Source organism: Alligator mississippiensis, chromosome 4 (assembly GCF_030867095.1).
Source record: "Alligator mississippiensis isolate rAllMis1 chromosome 4, rAllMis1, whole genome shotgun sequence".
NCBI classification, from domain to species: domain Eukaryota; kingdom Metazoa; phylum Chordata; order Crocodylia; family Alligatoridae; genus Alligator; species Alligator mississippiensis.
This window is the reverse complement of record NC_081827.1, coordinates 106,217,035-106,230,565: the sequence shown is the minus strand read 5'-3', so window position 1 is coordinate 106,230,565 and position 13,531 is coordinate 106,217,035. Positions and strand designations below refer to the sequence as shown.

Sequence of the window (13,531 nt, the reverse complement as noted above, 5' to 3'; positions counted from 1 at the left end):
TGGCATAAGCGGAGGAAGGAGGAGCTAACAGGGCTCAGATTTCCCAAATGCAGGGTAGCAGGTATGGCAGTAGGGCAGCCTGGCCATAGGCTGCTACAGCAGGGGGGAAGCAGTGCGAACACTCAGATACCCTGCGCAGCCAGGATCACAGATGGCCCAGCAGGCAGGTAAGTTTCTTTTTATCTGCTTTCTTTATGGCTGCCTGGGCTCAGGGGCAGGGCAGATCAAGACCCTTACAGTGCAGGAGGGAGTGGGGTAAGGGTGAATCATTCACCCCTGCCCTGCTCCCTGCTACAATATGGGGATTGGCCCACAACCCGGCCTGGTCGGGGCCCCATTCACCCAGGCCAGACAGTGGGACAATCGGAGCCCAGCAGCTCCTCTGAGGTGTAATGCTAGGGAGTCAAAGTGCCAGGGAGCCAAGCGGTGTGGTGCAGCACCATGTGCCTTGCTGCCCAGCCTGCCCAGCAATGGGATGCACATGGCGCCGCACCACTTTCAAAGGTAGTAGCAAGGTGTGGAGGCAGGAAGCAGGCAGACCCCAGCTCGCAGCTGCAGCCTGCCCTTGGCCCATCCAAAGATTGGGGGGCCACATGCCCCCGCTCTTGACTCTCCACCACTGCACCTCTGTAGGAGCTCCCAAGCTGCGCCAGGCTGTTCCTGGGGGTGACTTGGAGAGGGATGGAGCAGCCGTGGGTGTCCTGGGGGTTCTGTCCCCTCCTGGCCCTTGGCTCCAGGCCCCACTGGGTGGTGCGGGGCTGGGGCCACTGTGGGAGGCAGTTGGTGGCGGGGCGGGGGGGTGGCGGATTCGCAGGGGCCACTGGTGCTGGGCAACGACCCTAGGTACAAGGGAAGGGTGGCCACACAGGTACAGCAGGCTCCAGCTCCAATCCCCATCCCGGGCCCGGCTCTACTCTGTTCCCTCCCAGTCCCTGCCTGGTTCCAGCCCCAATCCCAGCCCCACTCCCTCCCCCCCCCATGCCCCTTTCCCCTCTCCACACAGACTTTCCCACAGCGGGGGGCATGTGCACATGCATATGCGTGCTCAGCCCCCCCTCCCCCCCCCCCGCCAAAAGAATGTCTCCCTCCACCTATTGGTATTAGTCCATGGACCAGCCCTATGCCACGCATCCATCCTACAGGAATAAAAGGTTGAGCACCACTGGGCTACTGTATGCATTACTGTACAATAGCCACAGTCCCAATACTGCAGAGAGTCTTGGTGAAATTCAGGCTGCACTGAAGTCAGTGGCAAAGCTCCCATTAACTTCCTTGAAAGCAGAAATTCACCATTAGACTTCTAGTAAACTGAATAGGCTTCACCATTAGACTTCTAGTAAACTGAATAGGCTTCACCATTAGACTTCCAGTAAGCTGTTTAGGCTTCTAGTAAGCTGAATAGATAGGCTTTCATATATTAGAAAAGGTGTTTTCATTTTAGAAAAATCATCCCAAACACAGAGGTGTATCTTGGCCTGCACAGCATGCAACCTTCTGCCTCAAGGATGGGGACTCTGCAAGAATCTAAGTCAACAGTATGAAAAATGAAGTGGGGCACTCATTTGGTGATGGAAGCTTATTCATAGATTCATAGATGTTAGGGTCGGAAGGGACCTCAATAGATCATCGAGTCCGACCCCCTGCATAGGCAGGAAAGAGTGCTGGGTCTAGATGACCCCAGCTAGATGGTTATCTAACCTCCTCTTGAAGACCCCCAGGGTAGGGGAGAGCACCACCTCCCTTGGGAGCCCATTCCAGACCTTGGCCACTCTAACTGTGAAGAAGTTCTTCCTAATGTCTAGTCTAAATCTGCTCTCTGCTAGTTTGTGGCCATTATTTCTTGTAACCTCCGGGGGCGCCTTGGTGAATAAAACCTCACCAATTCCCTTCTGTGCCCCCGTGATGAACTTAAAGGCAGCCACAAGGTCGCCTCTCAACCTTCTCTTGCGGAGGCTGAAAAGGTCCAGTTTCTCTAGTCTCTCCTCGTAGGGCTTGGTTTGCAATCCCTTAACCATACGAGTGGCCCTTCTCTGGACTCTCTCCAAGTTATCTGCATCCCTCTTGAAGTGTGGCGCCCAGAATTGCACGCAGTACTCCAACTGCGGTCTGACCAGCGCCCGATAGAGGGGAAGTATCACCTCCTTGGATCTATTCGTCATGCACCTGCTGATGCACAATAAAGTGCCATTGGCTTTTCTGATGGCTTCGTCACACTGCCAACTCATGTTCATCTTGGAGTCCACTAGGACTCCAAGATCCCTTTCCACTTCCGTGCCACCCAGCAGGGAATTCCCTAGGCAGTAGGTGTGCTGGACATTTTTCCTCCCTAGGTGCAGCACTTTGCATTTCTCCTTGTTGAATTGCATTCTGTTGTTTTCTGCCCACTTGTCCAACCTTTCCAGATCTGCTTGCAGCTGTTCCCTGCCCTCTGGCATGTCCACTTCTCCCCGTAGCTTTGTGTCATCTGCAAACTTGGACAGAGTACACTTCACTCCCTCGTCCAAGTCGCTGATGAAGACATTGAAGAGTATCGGTCCAAGGACCAAGCCCTGTGGGACCCCACTGCCCACACCCTTCCAGGTTGAAACCGACCCATCCACCACGACTCTCTGGGTGCGACCCTCTAGCCAATTCGCCACCCACCGGACTGTGTAGTCATCCAAGTCACAGCCTCTTAACTTGTTCACCAGTATGGGGTGGGATACCGTATCGAAGGCCTTCCTGAAGTCTAAGTATATGACATCCACCCCTCCTCCTGTGTCCAGGCGTTTCGTAACCTGGTCATAAAAAGAGACCAGATTAGTCAGGCACGATCTGCCTGCTATGAACCCGTGCTGGTTTCCCCTCAGCATAATTTGTCCTGCCGGGCTCTCGCAAATGTGAGCCTTGATAATTTTTTCAAAGATTTTGCCAAGGATGGAGGTGAGACTGACTGGCCTATAGTTGCCCGGGTCCTCCTTCCTCCTCTTCTTGAAAATGGGGACCACATTGGCCCTTTTCCAGTCCTCCGGGACTTGGCCCGTGCGCATGAGCATTCAAATATTCCCACCAGTGGCTGTGCAGTGATGCCGGCCAGTGCCTTCAGCACCCTCGGATGGAGCTCATCCGGGCCTGCCGACTTAAAGGCATCCAGTTCTTCCAAGTGACTCTGCACCATCTCAGGGTCTACGCATGGTAGTCTGGCACCTTGCTGCTGCCTCTCTACAATCCCAGTGACAGCCTTGTCCTGCCCCTCACTTAGGAACACTGAGGCAAAGAACTCGTTGAGGAGTTCAGCCTTGTCCCCCCTGTCTGTCACCAATTGTTTCTGCCCATTTAGTAGGGGTCCTATTCCTCCCTGGGCCTTCCTTTTACTCCCTATATATCTAAAAAACAATTTCTTGTTGTCCTTTACTTGGGTTGCCATCCTCAGCTCCATGGTAGCTTTGGCCCGTCTAACTGCCTCCCTACAAGCGCGAGCAGAGGAGGTATATTCGTCTTTGGTGATCTCTCCCTGTTTCCACTTTTTATGTGCTCCCCTTTTGGCCCTTAGGCTGCCCTGGATTTCTCTGGTCAGCCAAGGAAGCCTCCTGGCCCCTTTCCCTCTTTTTCCTCGCATCGGGATCGTCTCGCTTTGTGCCCGAAGCTTAGTATAAGCCTCAGCATATAAGAGCAACTAGAGGTCATATTGCAGAACCCTGTGACGTACTGGGTCACAACCAGCCCCCAATGTAAAGCTCATCCACAATGAGTTATCCATATAAATAAAATAGGGCTGAATTTTTTTTTTAAAGAGGTATGGTAAAATTCATCTACTAAGGATAATGTGGAATGAAACCAGGGATGATTTGACTCCATAGCTGAACAGTTATCACTTTTTTCAATGCAGTACACTTACCCATAACGTTTTTAAGAGCAGGTAGTGCTGTTCACAAGCAGCTAATGCTCACTCAATAACTTAAGCCTGTGTGATGACTCAAAGCCAGTTTTCCTTATTTATTTCAGTAGGTCAGAGTCACCTAAGAAAATATATATATAATTTTAAATGAAGAGTTGTTCCATTTATAACAGGAAAACACACGTGTAGCCTATGGTTTCAGAGTTTCCTGCAGACTTCAGTACAAAGCATGATCAGCAACATTTTGGCTTTTTTTTAAACAGCTACACAATAAAAGGAAATGGTTTATGTGCCCCTAAGGTTACTTGAGTTTATCCATTAGCTTCAATCACATTGTAAATTGTTTCCTGGCAGATTTTTATTAGTCCAAGCCATCAGAGTTGTATTATTGTAAAATTAGATTTTTCCTCTTACCATAAAGCTAATACTGTTCACCATCCTTTTGTCTATTCTGCACTTTGCTGTCTTGTAAACAAGCAATACAGTATGCTGAAGTCACTGGGAACCTTTCCTTCTCCTTTGCTGGGCTTTGGATAAGGCCTGAGCTTCCAGATTTAATGTTCCAGGTGATGGCCCTGGATGGTATGCGCTGTATTGATATAGACCAGGGCTGTCCAACTTCTACCACACACTGCACAGACCAGATGCCCCCAGGTCACATACCATGCCACGGGGACAACCCCCCTGCCACAGTGCACTGTGCTGCATGCACAACACCTCCCCCCAATGCATTGTGCCACATGCCCCCGCACACTGCTGCACACTGCATGCCTCTTTTACTGCACTGTGCCTGTACCCCCATACCATGCCTTGTGCCCTCCCAACTGTACTGCATCACACCACACCCTGTCCTGTGTATCCCCGTCCCCTTCCCTATGACTCTCTGGTGTGCTGCAGCTGCATTGACACTATCATGACTGATAGGGTGCCTGGGTTGCCCAAGCCCTCTGGTTGCAGGCTGTCTAAGGTCTGGGATGCCCCATCCTGCTCCCAGAGGTGGGCTCAGGCAAAAGAAGCAGAAGGATGGAGGGGGAACCCAGAGACTCCAGTGGCAGCTGGTGGAGAGAGATGGAGGGAGTGGTGGCTAGACAAGGGACAAGGAGCTGCTTTTAACCTTTCCATGGTCAGATGTGGCCCATGGGCTGCCAGGTGAATGGCCCTGGTATAGACCATAAAGTATGCATATTCTCACTGAACTTCATATGCAAAAGCTCCCAGGAAAGGGATTCAAGGGATTCAATATCTATTGTCTGATTTGTTTTAGGACAATCAATTAAAAATTAGACTCCAGGGGGGTAAGAAGAAAGGAAAAATCTTACAGGGGGATGTAATTGCTTCCAATGGAATTTTGCACATTATTGACAAGGCCATGGACAACGTTGAACCAACGTTTGAGAACACTAAAGAGGTGAGGCCTAATATACACAGGTGTTAACTACAGGACTTTCCATTTAAATTACATTTCAATGAATACAGTGCTCATGAAACATGCCTTATTGACAACAACTGTACAAGTTTCCTCACTGTATCCTGCCATTGTGCTTCAACCCTGACCTTAACACACAACTTTCAAAGTGAAAGGGGACAGGCAGTTACCATGCCATTCAGATATTCACTTCTCTATTACATGACCCATAAAGTGGTCGGGTGTAATGGTAATCTGACTTGTAGATTCCTTTCCACTAGAAAATGGACTAAAACAACCAATTCATTTAACAGAGCAGCCATTAGATGATAGAGACTTTTGGATAGTTGCCAACCTAAATATATTCAAACCACTAATCAAAATATTAAAACCATAGATTCTGAAAAGTGATTGATGGTTTGGGGTGCCTTCATTTTTTAGTGCCCAGCCTGAGTTGCTTTCTTGAGGCAGTTTTTCCTGCGTGACCTTATGGCCAACTACTTTAATTTCTCTTTCCCTCACTTCCTCGTTTGGGAAACATGGATAATGCTACTTCCTTTTTTCAACCCTTTGCGTGCTTTGAGGATATAGAATGTAATTCTTTAGAGTAGCGGTCATCTCTTACTATATGAAGTACAATCCCTACTAAAATAGGATCCCAATCTCATTCAAAGCCTCTAGATGCCGTTGCAACACAAATAGTATATAAAAAGAGCAAATATACTCAAGTTCTTAATGACTATGATCAGCAGTCAGCAGCTCATATAAGCCATGCTCCATAACAACCCAGCTCTGGTCCAATATGGGGTAGGAAACTTTGGCTGCACCTCAACAGTGGGTGTCTTCGCCTGTGCCCAAGCTGGGGCCAGGCAGCTGGGAGCTAAACCCACGTTGCCACAACTTCACTTTAACTCCACTCCCCAGCTGCAGTGTGGGTATAGCTTCCAAACTTCTAGCTGGTGGGGAACTGAGCCAAGGACAGGCAGTTGGAAGTTGCATCAGCACTGCCACCACTTATCCCTGCCCCCTTCCCCTATTCCACCTCCTATCTGTGGCACCACCAAGAAGGGACAGCCAGTGCTGAAGAGCTTCCAGCTGCCTGGCCCTGGTATAGCTCCCCACCAGCTTGAAGGTGCATCCACGCCACAGCTGGAGGGGAGCAGGGATGCAGGGCACAGGAAAAGCAGCAGTGATGCACAGAGCCTCCAGCTGCCCAGCCCCAACACAGGCACAAACAAAGCTCTCCAGCTCCATGGGCTGGATCCAGTGGCTCTGCAGGCTGGATGCAGTCCACAGACCTTATGTTGCAAACCCATGACTAAGATCAGTCCAATATTTGTAAACTCTGGTTCATCAGATCCTCTGATGAATATATCTTCTGTTTGTTTAGTGATTTTGTTCTTTAATTGAAATGTAATTCGACATAAACATTAACCAAATATTCTTTTAGGAAAGCATAATGTCAGTGCTTCGAGACAATAGGAAATACAGCCGATTTAGATCCTTATTAGAGGTAAGAGCCTAGAAAAGGAATTCTGTAAACCTATTTTTAATGTACAAAGCTGGTATATAAATTTCTTTTTTTTTTTTCCTTTCTTAAAAAAAACTAAACAAAAACCAAAAAACCACACCTGCAGAAGACTACCCTGGCATTTGCTTTAGACCAGGATGGTGGACCTTACACAGTCTTTGTTCCAAGTAACAATGCTTTGGATAACATGCAAGATGGAGCTCTAGACTATCTCCTTTCTGCAGAGGTACATCTTTCAATAACACAAATCAATACTTTATATTCTAGAATAATATATTTTGATACAGTCACATCTACATTTTTATGCTCCAGGTCTTAACTTACCTTTAATTATTAGGTGTCTTCCCATTTTCTAATATGGGAGACAGATTATCCCACACCTGTCTACAGCATGGGGTTTTTGTAGCTTCCTCAGAGATAGCTGACCATTATCAGAGACAGAAGTTTGAACTAAAAGGACCATTGGTCTGACGCAGCATTGCATCCACGTGGAAAAGGGACATCAACACAGAAAGGATTCTTTGCATATGTATGTTGCTAAGAACCTATGGGCAGCTTGAAACATACAGCAAATAAAGACCCACCCCACCCCCAAAAATGAAGTGAAGGTGAATACACGAAAATCCAGACTAGATGATTAGAACTGTTAGGCTCGGGTACATGCCATGAGGGCGGTACCATTTAGGTTCCTGATCTTCCCAGGGCTCAATTAATTGATAAAATTCTTCCTTTCCTGTTGATGTCATTGTAATACAGATGAATTTTGTGTTATCACTTATTTTGGTTTTAAGAATAGTCCTTCCTTCATTTGAGCAGGGTTCATGGAAGCTCCTGGAGCTCATTCGCTACCACATCATCTCCTACACTCAGGTAAGTGAGCTTGATTCACTATCCTATCCTACAGACACTCTGCGTATCTCTAGAAAAGCATTATTTTGGCCTTCCAGGATGATTTCAAACATTCTTCATCATTGAAAGCAAAGGGCTTTCTAAGCAGGGCTGCACTGAGCTAAGGCTATGTCTCCCCTGCAAAAAAAAGAAAAAGAAAAAAAAGGTGCATCTCTACAGAGATTGTTAACCAGTGCAAGGGGTTGTAACCTCAGTGTGTAGGATTAACCTCAACTAACTATCTCAAAGTAAAAATTATCTGTGTTTTGTTTCCATTAGCATTGTGATATACACTTCAATGTAAAAAATAATATTTTTGCTATGAAAACATAGCTCAAGTGAAAGCAGAATATGGACCTGAAACTTCTTAGCTATTCTATTGATGCCTCAGAATGTAACAGTATTGGCTCTACAGAGAGAACAGGAATAAAATGTAGGAAAAACTTATTTTTGTCATTATAATAAGCAAATGCAATTCTGTACTTCTATTAAGATTGTTACCTGCCTAGTTTTAAATCAGGAGGGGATTTGTCAATATCAAAACAAGTTTCCTAGCTTTTTATTACTTTTTTTACCAGAATCAAAAGGGAAGAAAGTAGAGTCTGAAGACAACCCTCAGGACAGGTTGCACAGGATGGGGATCATCCTAGTACTTGTCTGGATCATTGGCAGAAGGGGTAGATTGCAACTGAGTTCCACTAGCTTTTATATATCTGTTTCTAACTCTCTACCACTTCCGCTTGTTGCAGCTGGAGGTAGCCAGCCTTATCTCAATAGAACACGTCAGGAGCATGGCTAACCAATTCATCTATTTTAACACAAGCAGCAACGTGAGTCAAAAATACATGAACCTTTCCTGATGAACTTTCCTTTCTCTGATCTAGCCATCCAGGTACTTTCAGCACAAAATGAAAAACAGTGAACCTCTCAGGAGCAGAAGCAAAGGAATTCCTTGCTGAAGTGAATGGGAAATTTACAGAACACTAATCCCAGCTCTATTTAGGAAAGATAGATATATAATATATCTAGACTGGTTTGTCAGAAAAGCCTCTAGTATGCGTTTTTCCCCTTCCTCACTAACTACAAATTGTAGTTTTCTATTTCTACTACAAATTGTAGTAATCTGTTTTCCTAGATTAGGCAGGACCTGAATGAGGAATCATTGTAGTCTACAATGATTCCTCATTCAAGTCCTACCTAATCTAGGAAACTGGTGCATTTTAAATCATGTTCACTAACAGCTTTTAATTAGCATTAACCCTCTCAGGACCTAGTGTAGATGTGCTTAACACCTTAAATAACATTTTCACTTGTCCTAGTGAACCCAGGCAACACATTTTTAAAAGCATTAATTAGGCACTTCATTAACTCATTTTAAAACATACCTCTTCCCCTTCTTTAGACATACCCTTAGTTTTTATTCAATAGACAATCAGACAGATTTCCATTGAATTCAAAGGACATTTGTAGGAATAGGGGCAGAGTAAAACTTACTTTGAACCCCAGATTTTGGCCCACTGAAAGCCAATTACTCAGAAAAAAAAAACTTTATTTACGGTCAGACTTTGGATTGGGGCATCAAGATATGTCTTCTCCCATTCCACTTGCCTGGAACCCAGAAATGAGGCAGGGAAGCCACTTTGGGGAGAGCCCTGCCACCACTTACGGTCTGTCTCCAGTTCTGCCCCAGAGCAGGTACCCTACCTCGTTTCCCAGTTTGGCATTTGTGGAGTGGTGGTGGCAGCAGGTGAATGCGGCATGCTCACAGGCTGCATCCACAGGAAGGCCAGGGAAGCAGTACAAATGTAATCAGAGGCCATTCGAAATGGAAACAACAATAATGATCAAGCCTATGCAACTTGTGAAAATCTGCAACCTTTGGAAAATCTCTAGAATTAGTGATGGCAAATATTTCAATTCAAGATGCACTCTTTAAATTAGTGAGCAGTAAATAAGTCAAATGAAACATGGTTGTTTGTGTGTGGCATGTTTTTTTCAAAGAATTATCTGAGGTACTTTTAGTAAGTGGAGCTAACTGCTGTATTGAACTTCTTTCTATTGTTAACATGTATTAGCCAAGTTTTTACCTTATGGGGAAAAAAGTAGATTTATATACTTTATTTACAAAAAGCAGATGAGTTCAAGGGCTAAGCAGATATTAAGGTGCCTGAATGAAACTATAGAGTTCTACCTCTGGCTCTTATGCCAAGTTATTCAGTAGCCTTGGACATTTCACAAGTTTTCTCATGTTTCCCTCCATCTGTAAAATGTGTAAAATCTGTAAAACGGAAATAACACTATGGACCCAACCCAGTGACTTCTGCTGTCAAAAAAACAGACCTCCACCATTTTAGTGACTATTAATCAGGCCCTTAGTTAGCAACTTCACAGAAGACCTGTGAGAATTAACCAATAAAGCTCAGATGCTGCTATTAGATGTATAAGAAAGATATCAAGGAAAAGGTGCAATATATGTACATATGTCATTTATTAGAAGAGAAAGAGAAGACTAGGTCTTGTTTTCCTAATTGATAACCTAACAATTTAAAAAAGTAATGACAATAAAATATGCTGGTGTAGTGGTATCACTAGTTTTCAAAGATTATCTGAAATACTTTCATTCTGCAGGGACAAATCTTGGTGAATGGTGAAGAAATGGAAGAAACAGATATCATTGCAAAAAATGGTCGAATTTACACCATTGCAGGTGTTCTTACCCCTCCCTCAATTGTTCCTATTCTACCTCACAGATGTGATGAAAAAAGAAGTGAAATTAAAATGGTAAGGAAAGTCAGTACAAAACTTTAATTAGTAAACATGCTTGCAACTTCGATCTCCTCTTTACAGCAATATCAAAAAAGCAGCAAAAAATATGGTAACATATGGTAATTCGTTCATGAAATGCACCAACCCTGTTAATGGTACAGCATGTAAGCAGGATATTTACTTGAACAGGTACCTCATCTTGACATCCCATCCAGTTTCTACAGCAACCAGGTATAACTAGCTATCTTAAAGTCAAGTCAAATTCCCCACCACAGAATTCTACTTGCATATATATACCAATATGTGGCTACTTGTTGTTCCCTTGGCAACCATTTAAAAATCAACATTTTCCTTTTAACCAATTATGCAGAAAATACAGTAGGCAAATAAAGAGCATGGATTTTTTTTCAGTCTTACTTTAGATTTTCTTAAAGTTAAGAAATAATAAATGCATATTTTGAATAATTGAGTTCCACCCAGCATGTTCATGATCAAAAGCATATTACATGTTATAAACCAAGTAGCAATCAGATGCCATTGCTGATAAGAGTGCCTGTCAGATTGAGCTTATCCTTTGCAATAAATGTGGCTCTGATTATCCAGTATGTGAACATATGCAAGTACATATCCGAGCCAATAAAATTTCTGGCACAGTGAAGATACACTGATGTAAACCAATTACAGTTTAATTTAGAATAATCCAGAAACAAAACTGTATAATAGAACTTCAATTGAACTGGATAGGCTCAAATTTTACTGAAGGAAACAACAAGAGTTAATGATAAAAGGTTGTTATTGCCATGGCTAATGGCTAAGTTCCATGTGCTCTCTCTAATCATAAACCTGGCAGAGCTCCAACACCAATTTCTGGTATGAACACTAAGCAAAACTTAACAAGCATAGCATTTCTAATCTTTTAAAAGAAACCTGAGTAGTGGTCACTTCCTACGTTGATCAATGCACTCATTCAAAAGAGAGACAATTTAAAGATAGAGGGGAAGTAAGATCTAAAAGACTCTCATCTGCATAAAACAAAAAATAAAGTTACTTACATCTGTTAGCTCTTAAATTTTTCATGAAGAATTTATGATATAACTTGTTATACAAGATTTTAAGTAGGAGACAGAGCACTGGTCCAGGAGTCATAATACCTGCCTAAATGCCAAAATGCATTTGGACCTGGATTCTGTTCTTGTTCTGCCACTGACTTGTTGCTTATCTCCAATTCCTAGTGCATTGACTTCACTTTTTGTAAAACAATAATAATGATCTTTTGTAAGTGCTTTGTAGATACTAGAACTGCCATAGATAGCAACAATATCTGTGCCTTCCTACATGCCCTATAATAGTTACCATGTATGAGTTCTGGTATGGTAAGTATCCCAGGCTTCAAAATATGATTTGCTGTGACATTCCACTGCAATTCCAGTCACAAAGCAGTGTCCTTTAACAACGTAAGAGACAAACTTAGTCATAGAGTCCTGTTCTCTCAGGAATTTTTGGAAATGTGTAGGTTATACAAATTGAAGGCACTGTCAGTATCAAACAAAGGCATATTTGTCCAAGTCTAGGTTTGTAACAATGGCAAAATTATGTGAACTGAGAGTGAGCAAACAGAAAACATTGTGTGATGCTGAACAGTGGGAAAATCCATCATAGAGAACTAAATGCTTTAAAGAACTATGAGCCAAATATTTGCAAATGCCTTTAGGTAGCAAAAGATGTAAATAGACACCTTTTAAGATTAAAAACCCCTAAACAAGTTAGGAATCTAACTAGTTTAGAAAGTCTATAAACCCTATTTAGATGTTTAGCTGCATCTTTAGATACTTAAGTATCTTTGTAAATCTGTCTATAATTCTTTAGAACATGCAGCCATTTGTGACAGTAAGCCAAAAGGTGAAGAGTGTGGGTGAATATACTTGTATTTTGGCAGGGTGCAAGAATGATATGGATGCAGAGAAAATATTTTTCTCTATTTACACTGCTTATATGCAACAGATCTCAAGGGGGTTATCTAAGGTTGTCTTCCTAAGAGTTACAGAAGATACCATCATGGACAGTGAAATACACAGATTGAGCCAGATCCCATTCTGTTATAAATGCCCTATATTTCCACAAACTTCAATGAATTGCACCAGTTCATCATGCCAGCTGAGGATCCGCGTGCATTGAAGTGTGTGAGTGAGAGAGAGAAAACATACACATTCTCACCGCTTCTCGCTGCAACCTAGATAAAAGTCAAAACAACCCAGCTCCAGTCTGACACAGGCCGGGTGGCTTTTCCTGTGCCCACATTGAGGCCAGACAGTAGGCAGTTGTTCCCATGCCACCACTGCTTCTCCTAGCCTCCTCATTCCCTGGCTGCAGTGTGGGTGTAGCTTCCAGTCAGTGGGGAGCTCAGCCAAAACCAAGCATCCGTACACTGTATCCAGGCTGGGAATGCGAATTGATAAGAATGAATGACAGTCCAAAGGAACCCTAATGAGGTAGGAGTCGCAGTTCCATGAGCCATGATAAGTTAATGAAGACAAACAAAAAGAATGAAAACTCCTGAAGATGTATAGTGCGAATCTGCTGTGAATGAGTTTCTCATCATTATTATCACCTTCCTAAAATGTGATTGTGTTGTACTGTCTCTATCCAGGGTTCCTGTGTAAAATGTTCAGTGGTCTATAGGAGCACTTGTCCAGGGAACTCAAAGCCTATAGTAAGTGACTTTCCCATACAAAGATTGTGAGAAAGTGATGATTGTATTCAACTTCTGTCAATCTACAGTTTTCTGAGCATTGTGTCTGATCCACTTTTCCTGTGCAGTCAAGTCAATTTACTTTGTAGGAAATGTCTTGTATCTATAACTCCTAACTCTATCTTGGGCATCAGAAAATTGAAATGGGGTAGTATTCTGTTGCAGGAATGGTGTTTTAACTTTTAAGTAAGAGAAGAGAAAGAAGAGTTGCTACAAAAACTGCTCCGAAATTTGGATGCAAAAAATATGAGTTTACATTAACGTTACACTAGACCCAAAGCTGCCAAAGTTTCTCCTTTCCCTAACACCCCCCAA

The 13,531-nt window shown here is 43.6% G+C and overlaps 1 protein-coding gene across 2 annotated transcripts in view; it reads left to right on the top strand.

Moving 5' to 3' along the window:
* The window catches only part of STAB2 (stabilin 2), a 138,923-nt gene that overhangs the window by 33,768 nt on the left and 91,624 nt on the right, over positions 1 to 13,531 (top strand). The window contains exons 13-19 of one of the 2 annotated variants that reach the window (XM_014608426.3): positions 5,142 to 5,285; positions 6,733 to 6,795; positions 6,920 to 7,039; positions 7,630 to 7,683; positions 8,451 to 8,531; positions 10,330 to 10,482; positions 13,115 to 13,177. In XM_014608426.3, coding sequence (XP_014463912.1) covers positions 5,142 to 5,285; positions 6,733 to 6,795; positions 6,920 to 7,039; positions 7,630 to 7,683; positions 8,451 to 8,531; positions 10,330 to 10,482; positions 13,115 to 13,177 — 678 coding nt within the window. The remainder of the gene's footprint in view (positions 1 to 5,141; positions 5,286 to 6,732; positions 6,796 to 6,919; positions 7,040 to 7,629; positions 7,684 to 8,450; positions 8,532 to 10,329; positions 10,483 to 13,114; positions 13,178 to 13,531) is intronic. The other variant, XM_019489317.2, reaches the window with a different exon arrangement.